Genomic DNA, 21,635 nt, shown 5'->3' with positions numbered 1-21,635 from the left:
ATTTGAGAATAATTGTAAAATACACGCAGCATTTGGTTGAAGCTTACAGCAAGACTGCAAGTGATGCGTTCACCAATAAAACTAACAAATTAGACATGAGTTTAGTGACCAGTTCTGTCTGTGAGCATTTTGATACTAGACAGTACCCACGTACCTTGTTTGGACCAATGGAGCCCAAAGAAAAGCTATAAAACGCGACAGAAACCCGTGACCTATTTTCAACGCTATTTTCAAGTATGAAAAAGAATAATTTCTGATTTTCCTTGGGCGGACTTGAATGCAGCATCAAAGCACGAGCCAATCACAACGTGAACCTAGCTTGCCGTAAAGTGTAGCGTTGATGTTCAGAATGAGAAGCTGTAACCTCACCTAGTGGAGTTATTTGTTAGTTTTTTTTTAAGTTTAAGGCTATTGTTGACGAAGACAGTTGCGGTAAGTATCTCGTTTTCTTAGTATTTGGTGAAATATGTGATTTAAAGAGGAGAAAAATGAATATGAACAAAAATAATTTACCACATTTTCCTGACTTGCTAGCAGCTAGCAGCACAGTGATGTAATGCCAAGTACCTTCATGTAACATTACAAAGAGAAGGGATGTAACGTAACTCATGTCTTCAATTAAGGTACGAAACTGCGTTTTAAGAGAGTATTACATTACCAAGACTTCAATTGAGATGTTTTATATTTAAGTATATTTAAGACACATAGCTACTGCACAATTTTACTTTCATTGTCTGCCGCAAGAAAAATAATTCTTTGATTAAATGAATTGCTGCGTGAAAGACAAACATGTCACAATAAATAATAAAGTAATCTGCTTATATTGAGCACAGTAAAAACAGATTGATTGTACCTGGCTCACTATATGGACACACTGGCTGAAAGTGAATGTCATTCCATTACATGATGAAGTGATTACATGCAAAGAAACACACTACCACAATCATATGTCAGAAGTATAATTACAAAAATACCAAAAAAGAAATAGTGGCCATACAAATCACATCACACAGCACAATGCCTTCCCATCATTTTGCCATATCCTGTTACTGTTTGTGAGCCTTATTACTATAAAACATCATTAGAGACATGCCAGGTTGTTTAGTAATAGTGTTCTTCGTAATTGCTGGAAATAACTGAGTATGCACTGTGGACTTCTTCATAGGCTGCTCCATGTATATAAGATTGATGTAATTATTAATTTGTCTGCACTGACACTTGCATTCTCTGCTTGTATGTGGGACTAAATGCTCTTTATGTGTTTTTGTTCATTTGATCATTTGTGTGTTTGTTTACACCTTTCTAGTATTCTTTTTACTTTCCAGGTCCATGCTCTTCTACAATAACAGACCATTTTGTGACTTTGTTTGTCTCAGTCATCATGTCAAAGCCCACTCTGCTTGTCCTGTACGGGAGTCAGACTGGTACGGCCCAGGACACAGCCCAGAGGATTGCGCGGCAGGCACAGAGAAGGCAGCTGCAGGTTCAAGTGTTGCCTCTGGATAACTACAACGTGGTGAGTGCGGTGTTAGTAAGGAGAGGGGATTGTTATGGTTCTGATCATTTATAGTTCCAACACAAGATCTGGGGATTGATCTAGGTTCCCTGTAGTGGTGGGTGATATTTGTTTGGGGATGTCAAAGCCCACATAAATCACATGAGAACATTGTGTCATCATGTGTGTTTCCTCTCATCAAACAGGCCAACTTGATCTCAGAGTCTCTGGTTCTTTTCGTATGCGCCACAACTGGTCAAGGAGACCCTCCTGACAATATGAAGGTAATACTACAAATAGAAAATGTAAAGAACTCAACAAAAAGACATGCACTAGGAGGAACAATAGTTTCAGTACAGTTTTTGGGTGATCTGTCCCTATTTAACAGTTTCCAAAATCTGTTTGAAAAACCATAGGATGCATGTGAATATGGATGTGATCAATGTGTATGTTTTTAGATTAGATTTTTCAAAATACAGACAAATACACTGAAATAAGAAAACCCTGTCTTTCTGCCTATGTCTTCTTTCTCCAAAGAACTTCTGGAGGTTTGTCTTTAAGAAGTCTTTGCCTGTTGGCTCACTGAGTCAATTGGATTGTGCCATACTGGGCCTGGGGGACTCCTCCTATCCTAAGTCAGTCCTTTTCAGAGTTACACCTCTCACAGAGAGTTCACATTCTAAATGACACATGTCTTAATATAAGCATCAACTGCTTTCACCCGTAGGTTCAATTTTGTGGCTAAGAAGCTTTATAAGCGCCTTCTGCAGCTGGGGGCCAGTATGCTGCTGCCTGTTGGGCTGGCAGATGACCAACATGACTTGGGGTAAGAAAAAATGTGTCTGAGGAGCTGATGAATCATTAACTGGGAAGAAAAATAAAGCTTAGAATACATTTTTATTCCAGGTATTTTTATCATGTTTGTCTACAGCATTTTAACATGATTTTACTCATCAGATAGACATTTTTACAGTTTTTTTCCCCCCACATTTGCACCTGTGCACTGTAGTGTACACCAGTCAGCCAAAACATAAAAACCACTGGTGGGTTGTGTGATTAGCATTGAGCATTTTGTTACAATGCAATGTTCTGCTGGGAAAACTTTAGTCCTGGCATTCATGTGGATGCCCCTTGACAAGCACCACCCATCCAAACAACATTGCAGGTTGTGTATCTGGGGACTTTGGATTCCAAGTCGACACCTTGAGCTCTTTGTAATGTTCCTCGGGTCATTCCTTGACAGTTTATATGGTGTGACGTAGTGCACTGTCCAGCTAGGGAGGCCACTGCCATCAGGGAGTGCCGTTGCCGTGAGGGGGGTACTTGGTCTGCAATGCTGTTTGGGTGGGTGAAGCACGTCAGGTGGCATCCACATGAATGCCAGGACCAGAGTTTTTCCAGAAGAACTTTGAATTGTTATGAGATGATCAGTGTTTTTCACTTCACCTGTCAGTGGTTTTAATGTTTTGTCTGATCGGTGTATGTTTTTCACTTTGTTAAAAAGTGCTGTATTATTTTCTCTTAGCTGAGCATTTAGGCAGTAATACTTTAAAGAGTGCTACACTGAGCAATAGTGGGCTCAAGTTATGATAATACTAACACAATATTAATACAAGCAAAACTAGTTTCATAACTGCAAGTTATAATAAGCCATTGTTAAGACTTTGCCCCAAAAAGCTCACTTAAAATAGGAATTAGATATGGAAAGAAAATTACTTCATACAACAGATTAATTCCAGGAGGTAACTTGTAAAATATTTCTCCATCTGCATTTTTTGTTTTGTATCTCAAAACTACAGCACTGATAACATTTTGTGCTAAGTCGAGAGAGAACTGAGAATGCGATTTTGTTTTTGGTGCAGATCCAGAGCCAGCAGTGTCACCATGTAGACATTTATTAAGCTTTGTATATTTGAACTCATCACAATATTTATTTGCAATTTGATTCCTTGGTCCAAGACAAATCTGTTTCTATCTGTGATGTCACACTCACCACTCTGCTGCTCTCAATTTCTATTTCTAGCACAACTAATGTTTTTCATTTTGTAATTAATCAAATTGCTTTGTCTTTGACAGTAGCTCAACAGTGATCGCAAAAAAACGGCAAAAAGATTTAAGACTTCCTGCAGGTTTCACATTAAAAGAGAACGTTGACGCTCCTTAGAGAGTGTTGAGTTCTGCTTGAGAGAAAAAGACTTTGTGTTAAATTCTGGAAAAAAAATAAGTGAACTAAAACAGTACCTAAAACTCAGAGGTGTGTTACTGATGAAAATGTAAGTTTTTCAGAATTGATCAATTTATCAACAAAGTAGAGCAAGTCTGAAAAGGTGTGGAGAAAAAAGGGAATGACATGCAACAAATGCTCTTAGCTGGAATTGAACCAGAGACGTGTTTGTGTTTACTTCACCCAAAATATGTTTGAACCAGGTCAGACGCTGCGATTGACCCATGGCTCACATCATTTTGGGAGAAAGTGTTTGCCCAGTACCCATCTTTGGCCAATGTGATTCCACTGAGAGAGGATCAACCGTGAGTATTCTCCTGATCTGACACAGCATTTATTCTGTGGTCGCATATTTTGATTATGAGTTTGTGTCCTTCAAAAGCCTATTATTAACTCCTCTTTGGGTTTAGTGCGGAATCCTAGTCACATTGATTTTTTTGCTGTCTTCATGTGGCAGGCTTCCTCCAACGTACACCTTCCACTTTCTGGATGATGTAAAGGAGAAGACAGAGGACAGGCTGAGGATTCCCACAGAGCAAACTGTCCCCTGCCAGTCTCATCCCTTTCCTGCCAGACTAGTGTTCAACAGGAGAGTAACAGACATGTCACACTTTCAGGATGTGAGGCACATAGAGTTTGATATCACTGGATCCAACATTAAGTAAGTAATCTTGAGCCCCTTTCAGACAATCTGATGGCAATTGAACATGTTAGTCTCGTATCTGAGTAACTGCCCTGATCACTTACATGTAAACATCAGACCTGAAACTTTTTCTGTGTCTCTTTAAACATGACATGAGTCTGAACTCAATGTTTTCACATTAATGTAAAGGCTTGCAGCGGCACAAGATTAAAAATGCAGAGAGAGAAATGCCTTCCAAGATCACTGTAATGAATGTATCATCTCAAAATTAATCTCTTATGCACAAAGAAAATAAAAGTTTAATAAATTATGATGTACTGTGACTTAATTTTAAGTTGATGAGGTAATTCTTCCTTTAGCTCAGTCTATATAAATGATTGTCCCCTCACAGTGCGAACAGGGTCAAAGAGCTTAAAAAAACACACAGAAATGATCTGACCAGCACTCTTTCTACATATATTTTAATTTATATTTTTGCCAAAATAAATGAATACATGAATAGCCAGCATGCCAGGATTTCAACTTAAAGCCCTGTCGCATAGTGTTTGTGCTCTGTTGGATGATATAAAACAGTTAACACTACAACTGGACCGCAGTTGTGCAGTTCTGTGATGAATTGTGGGATACACCAGGGTTGGAAATCAACTTTTTTGTCCACTTGTCACTGTGGATGGTGGATTCCAAAATCTTCCAGCTACGCAATAGATTACCCTTGTTTTTTGACTGGTGAGTGAAGCAAATGTAGTAGCCACTTGCACGTTTTACCAGCAACTGGCTGATGGCTGCTGCTAATTTCCAACCCAGGAATACACACTTTTTCTCTGCATTTGAATGCAAATTGAAAGTGGTGAGCCTTCTGGACATGTTATCTTATTGCTTTGCAGGTTTGCTGCTGGTGATGTGGTGATGATGCATCCATGTAACTTACCAGAGGATGTACAGCAATTCTGTCAACTGTTGAGATTAGATCCAGAGGCCAGGTTCACTGTCAGGGCCACAGACAACACTGCAAGTAGGTGTGCGTGTGTGTGTGCGCGCGTGCGTGTGTGTGTGTGTGTGTGTGTGTTTACACTGTGTGCATTATACATGATTTTTAGTTCACAACAAAGACATCTATTAAGCAAATGTCACATTTTATTTCATAATTTCATTTTTATTGACAATGAATCAATCTCTGCCTCCTCATCTTTTAGTCAATCACATGTTGCCCAATAAGCTCACTAATTGCCAGATAGCTAGCAGCCTCACTGTAGCAAGCAAGCTCATCCCCAGTTATCAGTTTTAGCTAACATTAAAGGGGCTCAATGTGAAATTCAGACCATATGAGTTGTCGCGACATGGTTCTCAACATGGAGGTAGCAGAGCTGGCGGCGAGTAGCTAACGGTGCTGACCTAATAAACAGCACTAAACAATGGCAACAGTGGTGACAGAGGTAATGGTGTTCCCCGGGGCTAACAGGAGGTTAGGTGCTATGGTTCCATCACTTCCATGTCAATGCTGTCGCAATATCAGCGGTAACAGTGGGATAGTGGGATACATACATGCATTAACGCGTGTGTGGCTGGACTGGCTTGCCACACAAAACCACGGAGAAGCTCAATTTACAACACACACACAGGGAATGTGACTTCATTCTCTGCTCAGGACCATTACTCCACTATATCTTCAGTCTTTACATGGCGATATAGGTTTGCGGCCATATTAATGCTCTGAATGTTGCATACAAAACCTTTAACTTCCATTCAGAGTTGTGTTTGTGTCCACCTGAAGGTTTTAAGTCCAGCATTTACTCTGTTTTTGTCTCCTGAGGGATGTATCTGGCCCTTTAGCTGCTAAATGTTTCACTGTGTTCACCAGATTGTCTTTATCTGTGTCAATGACTACTCTAGTGTACAGTGGGTTTATTATAGCTTTTTTCCCCCTGAAAACTGTGTGAGTGTGGTGAGACTCAACCAAACAGTAAAGTTGTTCCCAAAACCAAAACAATGAACTGAAAGATGCTGAAAGGAACTGCAGAGTTGGTCGGTAATTCTCTGTGGTTTTTTGTCATTATGACTGACACCTTTCATTTTAAACAGCATAATTTGAGTCACTGTTAATATAAAAAACTGATAAGTGCAGCTGTAAAGCAGAATTGCTCCTTTAAAAGCATTAATGGCCTAGCCTTTATAGTCTCTTGATGCTGAAATGACCAAAAATGTCTTGTCATCTCAGTTCCAGCCAGGCTTCCTCAGCCCTGCACCGTGCGCCACCTGGTGGAGAACTACCTAGACATTGCTGCTGTGCCTCGCCGCTCCTTCTTTGAGCTGCTGTCCACCTTTGCCACCAATGAGTTGGAGCAGGAAAAGCTGCTTGAGTTCAGCTCAGCGGCAGGCCAGGACGAGCTGCACAGCTACTGCAACCGGCCACGACGCACTGCACTGGAGGTGAAGGCTCAGGGTTAGAGTCAGAGCCGGGCTGTGAGCCAGGAATTCAGTCTTGTCAAGGAAAAATAATATTATACTCTGCCAATTAAAACTTTGCTCTTGATATAGCTTTTTATTTATTGTAAAGCCACTCTGGGTTTTATGGGGGATTGTCTTATTTCAGCATCCTTTAAATTATTTTGATAGCGTGTGATTTTGTTTGTAGAGAAATTAGGCAATGCTGCTGAAAATAGGTATGGTCAGTGTTGCCTTTAGCACATTTGTCTCAGTCAGATCAGTGCAGTGTGCCTCAGAGTCAGACCTGTTCATATACTACACATGGAGGCTTTAAACTTGATAACATGTCCTCTGACCCGCTTTGTGAGTGTGCTGTGCTCTTGTTGCTGCAGGTCTTGGCAGATTTCCCCCACACAGCAGCAGAACTCAAAGTAGACTATCTCCTAGATCTATTCCCTGAGATCCAGCCTCGCTCATTCTCCATCGCCTCCTCTCTCAAGGTAACTCATCTTTGACATGAAAACTATTGAACTGCAGTGAAAATATATGCTGTGTTTCAGCTGCATGCCTTACGCAAAGCTGTAAATGAATTTCATTGAGTAGTAAAGACAGATAGAAGAGGAGTCACTGTGATATCTTGACTTATTCTAGAAAAGCCTTCTCTCCAAACAGACTCATCCAGACAGGCTTCAGATCCTGGTAGCTGTGGTTCATTACAAAACCAAACTGCATAAACCACGAAAAGGCCTTTGCTCCACCTGGTTAGCCTCCCTGGACCCCGCACAAGGTCTCTCACCACACTTTACATGTGCTTACATCACAGCTGTAGAAAACGTAATTCTGATTGGCTGGAGGTTGTGTGTAAATATCAGACATACAGACACTGGGTTCCTTTTTGTCTGTTAGCATAAAGTTTTTCTCACTTGTTGAAACGGCGCAGCACTTTGGACCTCATGCAAGAATCGCTGCTAGAAACAGATTCGTTCATCAGTGGCACATACCAGTGATTTAAGAGAATTTGTGGCATTCACAGATTTTCACGTACTTAGGAGTTTTCTCTTGGAACAAAATTCTACATATATGCATTTATACATATATACATGATTACCACTACAACACTACAAAACAACCGTTGCTGAGTCTTAATTGATAAGAACAAATGAAAGGCAATTACTACTAAAGGTTAGGTTAAAAACTGTACAACAGTCATGTCCCCTCTCTGCAGCTCTCTGCTTTTAACACAAAACGTACTTATTGCACACACACTCATTTACTGCACTCACTCACTCACTCACTCACTCACTCACTCAATTAGTTTCTGCACATACTAACTATTTACTGCAGTTGCTTAATTATTTTTTGAACATACTGGCTTACTTACTGCTTGCACACTCATTTAATGCACACACTATTATTTACTACCCACACACTCATTTACTGCACACGCTCACTTATTTACTACACTCACTCCCTCACTTACTCATTCATTTACTGCACACACAATCATGTACTGCATACACTTCTTTATTGAATTAGCTTCTAACTAATCAAAACTAATCATCTCTTCTTAGCAGTTTTTTTTTATTCAAAGTTCAGCTGCTGTCAACACTTCCTGCAGACGTTTCATATTAAAAGCTCACCAGGGAAGTCAAGGATCTTACTCTTTAAGCCACTGGGATGTATTTCACTGTTGATGGCTTAGCCCAAAAAAGACTGCACAGTATTTCTTTTTAACAGAGAGGCCGTGAACAGCAGAGTGGTGATATGACTGTAGAATAGATGGAAATGTACGTTATACAGAATTTATCAGGATGACAGGTAGACATGGAGATTAACTGCATCAGCATCAACAAGATTAGAAAACAAGGAGACAAATGTCACATTAGAAATGAAGACCCATGGTGTGCTCTGCAACTGAGGAAAATAAATGCTGCTATTTGAGAACTTATTGAATTAAAATTTTTGGAAAGCAGCCGTGTCTGAACTAAATGCTGTCATCCTCAGCGAGTCCTACTGTTTATTAAACATACTAAATAACTTGGAGAGTAAGTTCCTCCTGATACAAAACAGTGATTGTAATCATTTTGTTTGTGTGTCATACTAAACAATGTTACAGAGGAGGTGTATGTGCCTCTGTGGGTGAAGAAGGGAACGATGAAGTTCCCTAAAGAGAAGGACACCCCTGTGATCATGGTCGGGCCTGGAACAGGAGTGGCACCCTTCAGGTCGGCTTTACAGGAGAGGATCCCTGAGGGAAAAAACAGTGAGATCTTTACCTCTCTGACTTTGTTTCTCTTACTCTCTAGATGAATGATCCCACTTACTGACATGACACACCTCCTGCTTGTCTTCCTACTGTTTAGCCAATGTCCTGTTCTTCGGCTGTCGCTCTGAGACCAGTGACTTCTACTTCAGGTCAGAGTGGGAGGAGATGATGAAGGATGGACATCTGACCCTTTTCACTGCCTTCTCACGAGACCAGGTCAGACACAGTCAATACCCACGTTAATCATCACAGGACAGGACAGAAAAGCTAACAGTAACTCAAAAACAACACAAGAGTTACCAATGACCTACAAATGACTTGATTATAGCATCAAATTATAATGACATAAGTTTCAATAGCAGAAAAATTAAATAATCCTGGTGAATAGATGTGATCTGTGTGTTGTTGTCCTATTAACCCATTCACCCCCCTCACCAGTGAACATTGATGTCTGCCTGTAGACCATGTACAGTGTCTTTTTTATGTTACCACTGGGGGGGCACCAAACTCAGACATTATCTGATTCTACATGTGGGCTTTCATTACCACTGTGTAATGTCTTCATGTATTGAAAGAAAGCTTGCAATCCATTTTTCCCTCTCTATTTGTTAGACGAATGATCAATGATACCGTATTTTCCTCTGTGTGGATGTGTACGCCAGAACCATTTTCAACCTTTCCTTCAATACCCAGCATTCACTGTGAATACTGCACTCAACCCCCATACACTGACTCCACGTAGCTAAATTCCCCAGCAGCCCTGGAACTTTGGCTGTGTGTCTATCCTTTGTGGCTAATAATGAAACTGAGTATTTCTGTATTTCAGGAGGAGAAGGTGTATGTACAGCACCGTGTGAGAGAGAACGCTGAGCTCCTGTGGGATCTGATAGCCAACAGAAGTGGCTGCTTTTACATTGCTGGGTGAGTCACAGGCAACAAAACTAAACCTCTTCTTTGTTCACAGCTGGGTATTTAGGATAGCTTTGCTGTTTTTCAAATCTGTCTTAAAGCAACAGTGTGGTGCCCATTTAAGCATTGCATAATTTTTCCTGTTCATATTGATCACTTCCTGAAGAGCTTCCAATGAAAAAGATGGTGAACAAAATCCTCAGTCGTCATGCCATGCAAAAATAGACTCCAGAGTTTATCAGAAGTTAATATGAGGCTTCAGCAGCCTGAATTAGACAAATTAAGTTGATATCTTACCCAAATAAGAGAGAGAGTGCTGCTCCCCATGTTTCTCCCCTCTATACTTCTGTTGTCCAGGCAACAGATTTCATGAGGCTGGCTTACTTCTCACCACGGCATGTGATGAATAAAAAGTGCACCCTCTGTGCCCAAATGACAATTTCCTAATGATTTTTGTCAGTCACACAAGCCCTCATATCATTCTTTTCTTAAGCATTACATGTTTCTTCCTGTAATGCTACCTGCCTCAGCAGCAGCAACAGTGCTGCTGTGAAAGGGACAGTCTGATGTTATTCTGTATTTTTCTTTATTGTTAAATTTTATAAAACAACTAAAACCAGGGAAATCCCTTTACTGTGACAGCTTTATAAGTCGGTCTCTCAGTGCTCTCTGTCTTCTCTCCCCTGTATATGGCTCTCAGCTCCAAGCTCATTAGTTAATACTGAAAAAATGTCTCACAAAAATATTTTCATTTTTAAAAAAGGTTCAAAGAAGTTTAAAGAAGAGTTTGTCACTTGTTACAAATACTTTGGTATTTGGCTTGATGAGTCCCTCTCTTTTAAACCTCAGGTTGATAATCTTCTTGAAAAGCTGAGGCTGAAGTTAGGGTTTTATGTCAGAAACAAGTCCTGTTTCTCATTTGAGAGTAGGAAAAGACTGGGTGCTGCTATGTTTTTACAAGTTCTGGATCATCTGTACATGAATGCATCTGCATATTGTTTGCACACGTTAGATACTGCATCATAGTGCACTGAGATTTGTTAGAAATTGTAAAGCCCTCACTCATTACTATACGCTTTATTCCAGGGCTGGTTGGCCATCTTGGACGTTTCATAGGCTCAGTCACTGATATTTGTTCATTTATAAAGCCATACTGGGTAAACTCCCTCCATACATTTTTACTTTGATTGAACAGAGATCTGACTGTAGCTTTCATCTGAGACTTAGTTTTGTTGTCTGTTCCTAGTGCATGGACTGAGCTGGGAAAGAAAGCTTTGATGTGCTCTGCTCCCCTCACTTAAATATTATTATTAATTGAATAACCTTCAAAAAGAGTTGAAACTACGTGAATTGGTCTCTCTGCCTGATTTTAAAGCTCTCATAAGTAGAAGGATGAATGAATTGGTTGGTTCTTGTCATTGTGCGTAGATGATCTAATATCTCTCCATGTTACTGTATCTTTTAAGTTTTTTATTGTATTGTTGTTTGACTGTAACTGTTTTGTGTGCTGCTGTCTTGGCCAGGTCTCCCCTGTAAGAGATCGTTGATCTCAACGGGACTTACCAGGTTAAATATGGGTTAAATAAATAAAATAAATAAATCCTAAAAACAGCGGGTCACTGTAGTTTGTAGCAGACAGTACTCAAACAGAGGCGATAGTATATTAGTTGGGGACTATTTTCAGTGGTGGATTAATCTACATTTGGTGTTCTAGTGTGTATTTGAGGCAGCAGGACAGTGTATGTGGGACTGAGTCAAAATAAACTCTAGTGTGCGTGTTCATGGAAATGAAGGAACATGTCACCCAGCTTGACAGCGTGGCTCACTGATGTGTTTTGAACAAGGATGGAGCGCTGTGGCACAGAGGAAGAAGATAAATCAGGCTCTCACAATACCTGTTAATAGATACATTCACTGTTGGTTTGGCCCTGCACATGAGCTTTATTTACAAAAGGAAAATTATAGAATATCACCAGAGTAATTTTGCTTTACTGACATTTTAGAGACCTCTCATATGTTTCTTGTTAACGGGCTTCTTGAGACCACATGCCCAGACTCAAATATGTTAAAGACTCACTTTGTCACACAGGCCTCAGAATCCTCAGGAGGGATGTGGAACAAAAATAAATCTACCACTTTTTATATTTGATGCTGGCATGTAGCTGGACTTCCCTGTTTGTTGTGTTAAAAAGTAGCTGTGAATATACAGTTCTGACCTTGTTTCTTTTCTTCTGTGCAGTAATGCTAAAGAGATGCCAACCAGTGTGTGTGACGCTCTGAAAGAGGTGTTCCAGCAGGAGGGAGGTGTGTCCGCCGAAGACGCCGAGCAGATGCTGGCAACCATGGAGAAGACGGGCCAATTCCAGAGTGAGACCTGGTCCTGATCACGACCTCTACCCACTGCTCCTCAGGGTTCACATTGAAACTGCTGCTGCTAACGTGTTGACTGCATGATACAATCCCTGCTGATGTATCAAAGTGGAGTCATCCATTAGTCAACATCAGCATACTCAAGCATGGAAGTTCATTATTGCTTTGTGACAAAACAACCTCAGCTCAAAGGCCCACTTACTCGCTTTTTTGGAGCTTTCAACCACATGTAGCAGGCTTTATTTAGCTATGGAGCTGGCTCAGGTGTCATCACATGACTCAAATTTAATTCTTAGGTCAACAAGTGGTTGTATTGAGGTGCTGCAGTTATAATCACAGCCTGTGTTCGCTGCGTTCAGATCATAGCCTGTATGAAATAAGCCACCGTGACGTCACCCATTGGATTGTGGACTCCTGCTTGGAAGCCAGGAGTTTGGCATTTTGGCCTTCGCCGTCTTGGAATTATGGAGCCATGAGTGACCATATTTGGACGAGAGGGTGGAGATAACCTTAATGCTAGCTGTAGCTTGCTTAACATGGTGCATTTACAGATAATGTTAATTGCGATAATGCAAATTTTCACTGGTGAAGAACAAACTCAAAATCATAAAAAATAAAATAAAAATAATGGACCAACAAAACTGAACATTTGACTCCTTAGAGGGTCTTTTATAGGCAACCAAAAGGTTACAATCAACTTGCAAGAACTAAAACCACACTGAAACAGGGACAGCCATGGCTGCAATTCCAGAGTGAGACCTGAAAAAACTGAATTCACTTCTGTGCAGTGTGAAAACCCATCATTGTATTGTTACAGTGTAAGTACAATATGTAAATGAAGTGTGATAAACTTCCCTCCATCTTACCAGCGGCCAGATCTGCTCATCTCTTAGCTCAAATACGCCAGATGACACAGTTTTCACTGGCTATAGGGCTGTTGCTCAACCTAAAGATTATACTTCCTCATTTTTGTGTGCCGGCCGCCACAGACACAAAGGATATAGAGGTGGATCCAGTGAGATAGAGATGCCCCCCTCTCTCTTTGCTTCTCTCAAACTCAGTCCAAATTAAGATCAAATGGTAAAACTAGGCTGATTCTGTTACTGTATTGTCTATTTTTCTCCTAAAATGTTTTCAAAGTGCACTGTTAGGCTGTAATACGATAGTTTTTGAAGAGGAAGTGGGCGCCATACTGTTTCCTGTATTGTAAAAATGTAGACTGAAAAAACTGAGTTCAAACAGGAAAATTTAGGCAGTGCTGATCAAATATAAACCAAGATTCTGTTACTGTGCTGCCTATTTCTCACCTCAAATGTTTTCATAAACATATTTTACTGCCCTGTTTATCTGTCATTTGAGATTGCTTGTTGCCAGTTGGCCACCATCACCCGCCAGTGGGAGTATTTATTGGTCCTGTGCAGGGCAGCAAAAGCAAATTCCCTTTAATCTGTTTTCTCTGGTCATGTAGCACCAATCTCAGAAGTATTTGCATCTTTCTACAGCATTGACAAGTTTTATGAAAAAAAAATAAATAAATAAAAAAATCTCTCCAGCAGGAAAATACTTCTTTAAGGCCATTTATATCCTTAAAGGTACACTATGCAGGAAACAGCGATTATTGTATATAAACAGTATTGCCAGTGAAAGTGAAAGCCAATCCCAGATTTTTTTCCTGCACATTGTGATTATACTGAATAGCATGTTTGGCTGGGGTAGTGTTACCTAAGCCAGATGACACCTGCAGCAGAAAGTGATGTCTGCAGTGTAGGCATCTCATCCGTGTGTTTCCCTGACCATTCCACTGTATGAGACAGGTGGTCAGAGGGTGGAAAACAAACCCATATAATAAATGATTTGCAAAACAGCCGTCATGAACCATGGTTTTTATGGTCTGGTGCAGTGCCCCCACTCTTCAGTACAGCCCTTGGTGCGAGATGACTCTGCCACTGTAGATCGTACAGTGTCTTTCAAAGTCAGTGGACAACCAGAGGACATTATTGTTGAACACCAGAGACCATCTTTGAACAGAGACAGGGATAACCGTCTCTTCTCTTTATACCACCTCCAGCTAATAAGTGAACCTCTAAGCTGAGATTATTTTGTCATGTATAGCATCAACATAGTTTTGTTCATGGTAGAGTTCAGGTGATACAGGAGCATGTTTCACCCCTCTGAAGTGTACTGTTTCAATACTCTGTCAGAGTTTGTGTTAAATGAAGAATACCACATGACTGATGACGTCTGAAGCTTCAAACATCTGGTGCTACAGAAAGTGCTTCATTCAGTTTTGCAGCTAAACTTTGTGATCAGAAGGATAAGAAAAGAGCAGAATAATTAATTAATATGGCAGTGTACACCAGAAAGACACATTTGCAAGTATGATTCCAACTGATACCGAGTGAAAAATACAGTTAAAACATATGAGCCCACACTGGACTGAACTACACCAATAAGGTGCATTAATTATTTGTATGTAGCAGGCTTTTTGGATAATGCATTAATTATCTACTGTAACATTGCACAGAGTCATCTACATTTAAAGCAGCACTTCAGAACATAAATATTACACATGCAGGCTTGTTGAATATTTATTGCACACCTATAAGACTAAAAACCATTAAAAACATAAAGGTGTCTTAGTGCTTCAGCTTCAGTCTTTATGGGTGGCTGAGAGCCTGTTTAAACCTGGTATTAACTTGTGTTCAGATTTTGTACTGCCTACGTCACTTACTCTCGAAGGTCATAGGGCCCATGCACAATTATTAGGTCTGCACTCTTGCTAGCTGCTTGCTATTTCCATAAGAAATTGTGTCAGTACAGCCGGAGATATCACTGTCTACACATTAGCATGCCTCCTTCCGTAGGGCAAAATGGTGGACGCCAGTCACACAACACTTCATCCAACTCGTCACAAAATGACCAAGTTATAGACTGTTTCAGACTTGACATTATAAAACTTCCAAATTCCCTTTGTATTTCCTGTTAGGATGTTTTTGCTGTGTATGTGAATGACATCAGGTCACAGGAAGTAAACATGGCCTGAAGCTGTTGCCTAGCAATGCAACTCCAGGGAAACGGTCTATATAGTGTTGTGTTGTCACCAAGACAACCACCACATTCTGCATTGATAGCACCGTCCTTGCTGGGGATGCATCAGGATGCATTAGTGTTTACACAACAAAAGATACCTGCTCAAATGCATCCAAGACCACCTCGACAAGTAGTTTGAGTGATCTGACCACAGTGCGTCTTGGTGGTTGTTTACACTTAGCGCTGTCCACATGAGATCACCCAAACACATGTTAATACTAGCTGTAAACAGGGAAAAAAACCTAATTTTTCAAAGAAAAACAAAATCCCACAGCTTCAGTAGGCTTCATCAGCCCATCACATGGACAAAGTACAGCTTAAAATATTGCCTTATTTAACTGACTGATAATCAATAAGCGGTATCAGACATGCTGTAGTTATACAGATTTTAAAGTCTGTTTGCTGGCTCAATAATATCAGTTACACAGCAGTGTCGATGTAACACTAGCTAACATTAGCATACAGGAACAAGTACGTCTCCATTGTAGCAGCCAAACCCTTTCGTGTGTTGAATATAGCAAGGATAAGTTGTACTGCTTATAAATTCAACTTCTTATTTGTACGAGGCAGATTGGGTTCTGCTTTTAGAAGTTACAGTCTCACTTTAAAGGTTCAAAATAAAGCCAATAATAATCTGTTTCCAGCAGCTGTAATTGACATTACAGTGGGTGCAGTTCCAGCAGGCTTTACCACTCCATTTGTTTTAATGATGCCGTTCTAGAAACTCTGAAAAAAATCACTTAGAACTGCACTCTTGACACTGTTCTGATTGACTCTAAAACCCATTTGATTCTTCTAACATCCATTAATGTGTCCAAAGGCGCATTTCTGAAAGCCAGCACAGGCAGGAAGTGAGACTGTTTCCATTTCATGTGTGCATTATGAATGAAGCAGCAGAGTAGCACTAATAAGTGCAGAAATGCAAGTGGATGAGAAAACTTTCTAAGCAGCAAGGAGGTCCTGGGACTGTTGGGGTAAGGACAAGTAGTCTAGTAACAATCGCAATGCATCGTTTTAGCCTGTTTTGATGGAGGACGTCCCACAACACCTTGCAACATCAGCTGAAAAAAAAAATAAAATACAAAAATACAGATAATACATCATAAATTACACCTTGCCTAGAAGTTTAGTTTTGATGAGGAAATGTGAAATTCTAAGTCGTAGCCTCTCAATAGACTCAGGAGCCCAGAGAAAAGGATTAGTCCATCCTGTCCAGATCATGAGCTTGCCATCTTAAGATAGCTCTACTATCTGCCTAAAGAATTGAACTCTCAAAGTTTTTTTCACTTCATTAATAACAGTGCCTTTAATTGGGTGGTAATCTTAAAAGCAGCAAATGTGGAAAATGTTATTTTGACCCTTACAAAGCCATATAAATAGCTCATTTTTAGTGGATGCTATATTGTGTAATTAAAGATTTTTTCATAAAATTAAAGTATAACCTGACCTGACAAGAAGGGCGTTCCATCATTACTTGATAATTGTTATTATTTATTACACTATGTGAGCACAGTTTGTCTGTGTCAGTGGCTTACTATGACTGACAAGTAGAAAATGCAACTGTAAAATGTTCGTAACAATTTGAACACTGAGTACTGGAGTGGGTGAAACTTGAGGAAGCTGTAAACTTGACACGTTGACATGCAGTAAGATGGACCAATGGTGCAGCAGTACACAGTGTGAGATATAACTGTGATTGTTTAACATATGCCACAATAAAACACCTGAAACCTACATGAGGTTGCTGTGACTGTTCACTGTTTGTTTTTTGGCCTTTTAATTTTAGTTGCAGCTGAAAATGATCAATAATCTGATCAGGATCAATTTGTAAGTCATATTAAAGTTCAAATGTCTCCAAATAGAAATAAAAAGTATAACAGCCATAAACCAGGGACAAATCCTTGGAGGTCTGACTGTGTATTTGGACAAATTAGCCAACTGTCTGTTCAAGGACTAAAACCAGTGCATGCATTAATAACATCAGTTCAAACCAACAAGGTAATGTCATCAAAAGGCACAGGCATGTCACAAAGTAGACATGTCTGCGCCAGTTTCTGAGTGGCATCCTCTGGCCAACCTCCTCTCTAAATGGATATTCATAATGCATTCACAGACACACTAAATGATGGAATCTTATTGCTTTTCTGAGTAGTGGGCTACTTACTGTAAGCACAATAAACTTACCTACATTTTCATCACTGCTTTCTGTATAACAAACAGAAATTAGAGCTTTGGTTCTCTGCTCGAAACGATTGGGCCTGACCCGACCTGCAAGGTTGCGGCTGGGATGTAATTTTTCAAATTTCCCAATTCCCTTGGGCTGGAATCGAGTCAGGTTCACACAATTTCCAATTTCATTTTATTTTATTTATTTTATCTTTTTATTATACAGACTGTATAGTCTGTGTACTGTCATGAATAATGTATGAACTGTGTTGCCATCAACCCATCCCGACTCCTGCCTCTCATTAATGAGGAGAAATGTAAACAATCTTGGTTTTATATGTAAAATGACAGTCCTGCACATTTAGTAGGAGGCGGTGCATGTTGGAGATTGTGTCACGAATGTCTGTTACTGCACTGAAAAGACTTAAGTTGCTTCTATAGTAGGGGTGGGGGGAAAAAATCGATTTAGCACAGTATCGCGATATTTTGCGTGGTGATACTGTATCAATACACAGACGTCAAGTATCAATCTTTTATTATATTAGTAAGTTTTTGCAAATACGCATTTAAATCCCACTTTTGGTACTAGAATAATAAAAATCAATTGCTTTTCAGCTCCACTAGATGGTGCTGTTGTTTTTATCCTGGTGAGGTCAGCAGAGGTCTCAGTCAGCATTAGGCAGGAAGTTCATCAAAACAAAGATGGAAGCACTAGATAAAGAAATTAGAGATGCGCGGTCTGCGTTTAAATCAAACGTCTTGACTTATCTTGGATTTTTCAACATAGAAGGAAAGGAGGACTTGGATATGACACATGCGATTTGCAAGCAGTGTCATATGAGAATAAAATGCTCTGGGAATACTACGAATGAGGGCTAGCCTCACACTCCACCATCCGTAGTGTTAGCTGCTGACGGCCAAGCTAATGCTAAACCCGCTCCGCCGAAAAATCAGTCAACACTGGACACACTTAGCTTGACAAAACTACCATCCAACTCTGAGATAGCTACGAAAATAACACAGTCCACCAACTTCATGTGCAAAGATCTGTGTCCGTACAGCAATGTTGAAAACAAAGGATTTTGTTAGATGCTAAGAACACTACATCCCAGATATGTGACTCCGTCCCGACGTGTTTTCACTGACACAGTCATACCAAAGCTCTCCAGAGAAGTGAAGCATAAAGTTAAGGAATCTTTGAGTACAGCAGGAAGGCTGGCATTAACTTGTGATGCCTGAACGTCAAGGTCAGTGGATTCATATGTGACTATAACGGCACATTATCTCACAGAGGACTGGCGACTGCTGTCTCACATTCACCAAACTAGAGCAGTACACTAAAGTCACACCAGAGCAAACATTGCAGACCTCCTGCAAAATGCAGCACAATGGGGGATGTTGTAACAGACAATGGTTCTAACATGGGATTGATCATTCAAGTAGTGCAATACCTGCATGTGAATTGTTTAGTTCACGTGTTTAATCTGGCCTTGCAGAGGGCTATAAATCTGCCAACAGTCCAGTTTGTCAGGTGTAGGCATTTCTGACAGGTTTTTTGACAGTGTTGGTCAGTCTGTCTGCTTTGCATCACATTTTTCTGCTATAAAAAAATAAAGTCAGATGAACAGACTTAACTTAATCTTATGAGGTAAAACTGATGTTGACAGAGTTTTCCTGTGGGGAAATAATTTGAAGTTGGAGAAAAAGGTAATAAAACGCAATATATCTCAATATATTTGATCCCAATACTCAGCATATTGCAGTATTATCATACCGTGACTTAAATATTATGATAATATCCTATTGTGGGTCCTCTGGCGATTCCCACTCCTACTTCTTATATTAACAAAGAGCAAAGTACAAAACAATCAGGGAGCAGCTTGTCATTATTCCAATGTCAGATACATTTAATCAACATTTATGTAATTACAAATATCAGATCTGATTCAGTATCAGCAGTACCCATTAAGGGACTCAGATTTGGATGACAGTCAAGAAAAGAGTTGATTGAGCCATCTGTGATTAAAACCAGTAAAATACAGCCACAAAGTCTCTGTTACTACATTGATCTGTATGTTTTTAATAAGCTGTAAAAAATGTCCATAAAACATCTTGGTAACATTGGAAATGTGTGTGCAAAACTATAGACTGAAGTTCTGCTTCTGAAGTGCTTCCAGTGGACACTGGAGCTGAGTTCCAACATGGGTAATAAATAAAGCGATAACAAAGTCTGGAAGAGTGATGCTGTAGTTTGTAGTTTTGTGATGACACAGCAGTACGATAATGACTTCTCCACTTCCAAACATAGTGCATTAGTTTATTCTGGCAGACTGTGCATATCCACACAGCTAAAGATGAAGTTGGACCTTCAGTGCTGCTGGACATCACACTGAGACAGGAAGCGCATGCTAGAATCTTGAATAGAAGATGGACCAAATATTCATAAGATATAAGTGTACTGTGACCTGGTGGCCCAGAAAAGATGATTCACCAACATGCACAGAGCAGAAGACCAATGCATCTCACTGCAGATCATTTCCAAACAGATCATACATGAATTTCTGACTACAAAAGCATCATAAGAAATACTGTGTGCACACGGCCACCCCTCTTCCTGTCCCCCTGGAGAAGAAAACAGTCCACTATCTGAGAGCCAGTGTGTGGACCTGGTAGATCTCCTTTGGGAAGTTCACTTGTTGCTCCTCATGGATGATACGGAGGCCTGCTCTGGCCACCAGACTGTGAACTATTTCCAGGTCGCGGCAGACACTACTGTCCACCTCATCGGGGACCACGCCCTCATATGACACATTGTCCTTGATGACGATGAGGCCGTTGGGCCGCAGCGCTTTCTGGCAACGTTGCAGGAAGTCCACCAGGTGGTCGTCTGTTAGGTGGCCTGAAGGAAAAAATCCAAGGAAAAATGTATGTATTTTATTTTTGGACCACAGAGCACTGATTGAGGGGTTTTGCAATACTAACTACTTGTCTGCTTTAACTCTAATGATGCAGCAGAAGGGCTCTAAATACGTTCAAGCAAGGATACTTAAAGGAAATTGTGCACTTATAGAGTCACGTCTGTAGAAACAATTATCTATTTCAAGCCCATTTATTATTATTATTCTTTAATTAAACAACAACCATTGCTTAATGAAGGCAGACTCACCAATGACCCACTGGATCCAGATGACATCATAGCGTCCACTCTCTGGTACAAAGTCCTGCAGGCCGCAGCAGAGATAGTTCCCCACTCTCTTGCCCTCGTCTCCCAGGTATGTCTTGGCTTTGTCCAGAAACTCCTGCGTCACGTCCACGAGGTCCACGGTCTTGAACAGAGGCAGCAGTAACCGTTTGGTGATCCTACCAATACCTGCTCCACAGTCCAGAGCACAGCCCGTACCCGTCTTCCCTTCACCTTCCTTCAATGGTGAAAACATACAAGAGTTCACTGGTGGATAAAAGCTGTGACACAAGCTGCTTCTGTGAAAAAGCTTTAAACAGCAAGAAAACCTGAACGTTACAACTCTAACAAAATGAATGCTATTACTAATAACATTCTGAATTTTGGTGTTGTGGACAATAATTTGAATTGGGACTGGGCTACTATGGCTAAAATCAATACTGCAACATTGTAAGTATATTTTTCCAATATTGATATACAGTATATCATATGCCAAATGTATACCCAGCCATCTGCATCACCTACATCCTCTTATCCATGATTGCAGGGCGTGGAGCCCATCCATAGCTCAACATGTAGCAGAAGGCTCAGCATATGGCTTAATGGGCACACTGGTTTTTGGAGTGGTGGCGTTTTTCCTGCGCTGTCCAGATTTTATATGAGAATCCAACAAGACCTCCACAGCTCATTGTTTTCTTTTCACATTAGAAGTGGGACAAAGTTGTTGTTCTGCAAGTCTTGGTAATTAAGTCTCGAGTCAAGTTCAAAGTCAAGACCAACAAGTCTCAAGTTAAGACTAACAAGTCACTAAGCTAAGTTCCGGGGTTTTTTCGGACCTAATTGTATTGCGGAGTTTTGCACAGCGGC

General features: G+C 40.3%; 2 protein-coding genes across 3 annotated transcripts in view; one reads left to right on the top strand and one right to left on the bottom strand.

Annotated features, from left to right (window-relative positions):
- The first annotated feature begins 321 nt into the window (after window positions 1–321).
- Window positions 322–17,162, top strand: ndor1 (NADPH dependent diflavin oxidoreductase 1). Of its 2 annotated transcripts, none has more exons than XM_050053555.1 (15): window positions 322–432; window positions 1,377–1,516; window positions 1,702–1,779; window positions 2,033–2,130; window positions 2,223–2,321; window positions 3,923–4,024; window positions 4,177–4,380; window positions 5,247–5,374; window positions 6,578–6,789; window positions 7,179–7,286; window positions 7,459–7,573; window positions 8,903–9,049; window positions 9,150–9,268; window positions 9,879–9,973; window positions 12,201–17,162. In XM_050053555.1, exons 2-15 carry the CDS (start codon window positions 1,382–1,384, stop codon window positions 12,343–12,345), a joined length of 1,785 nt encoding a protein of 594 aa, XP_049909512.1. In that variant the 5' UTR covers window positions 322–432; window positions 1,377–1,381; the 3' UTR covers window positions 12,346–17,162. The 2 variants fall into 2 exon arrangements, with proteins under 2 accessions (XP_049909512.1, XP_049909511.1); XM_050053554.1 differs by having other exon boundaries at window positions 7,438–7,573.
- Window positions 17,163–19,467: 2,305 nt separating this feature from the next.
- Window positions 19,468–21,635, bottom strand: part of ntmt1 (N-terminal Xaa-Pro-Lys N-methyltransferase 1) — a 6,604-nt gene continuing 4,436 nt past the window's right edge. The window contains exons 3-4 of the mRNA XM_050053732.1: window positions 20,754–21,006; window positions 19,468–20,486 (exon numbers count right to left, since the gene is read on the bottom strand). Of these exons, the coding sequence (XP_049909689.1) occupies window positions 20,230–20,486; window positions 20,754–21,006 (510 nt within the window). The 3' untranslated portion in view covers window positions 19,468–20,229. The remainder of the gene's footprint in view (window positions 20,487–20,753; window positions 21,007–21,635) is intronic.

This window comes from Epinephelus moara, chromosome 9 (genome assembly GCF_006386435.1).
Source record: "Epinephelus moara isolate mb chromosome 9, YSFRI_EMoa_1.0, whole genome shotgun sequence".
NCBI classification, from domain to species: Eukaryota; Metazoa; Chordata; class Actinopteri; order Perciformes; family Serranidae; genus Epinephelus; species Epinephelus moara.
Note: the sequence above shows the minus strand (reverse complement) of the source record. Positions and strands in the feature narration are given on the sequence as shown.

Coding starts and splice junctions, on each gene's coding strand:
- ndor1 (XM_050053554.1), top strand. CDS start 1,382: ATGTCAAAGCCCACTCTGCTTGTCCTGTACGGGAGTCAGACTGGTACG. Junction 7,574..8,902: donor CTCCCTGGACCCCGCACAAG/GTCTCTCACCAC, acceptor ACAATGTTACAG/AGGAGGTGTATGTGCCTCTG. Junction 9,974..12,200: donor GGCTGCTTTTACATTGCTGG/GTGAGTCACAGG, acceptor TCTTCTGTGCAG/TAATGCTAAAGAGATGCCAA.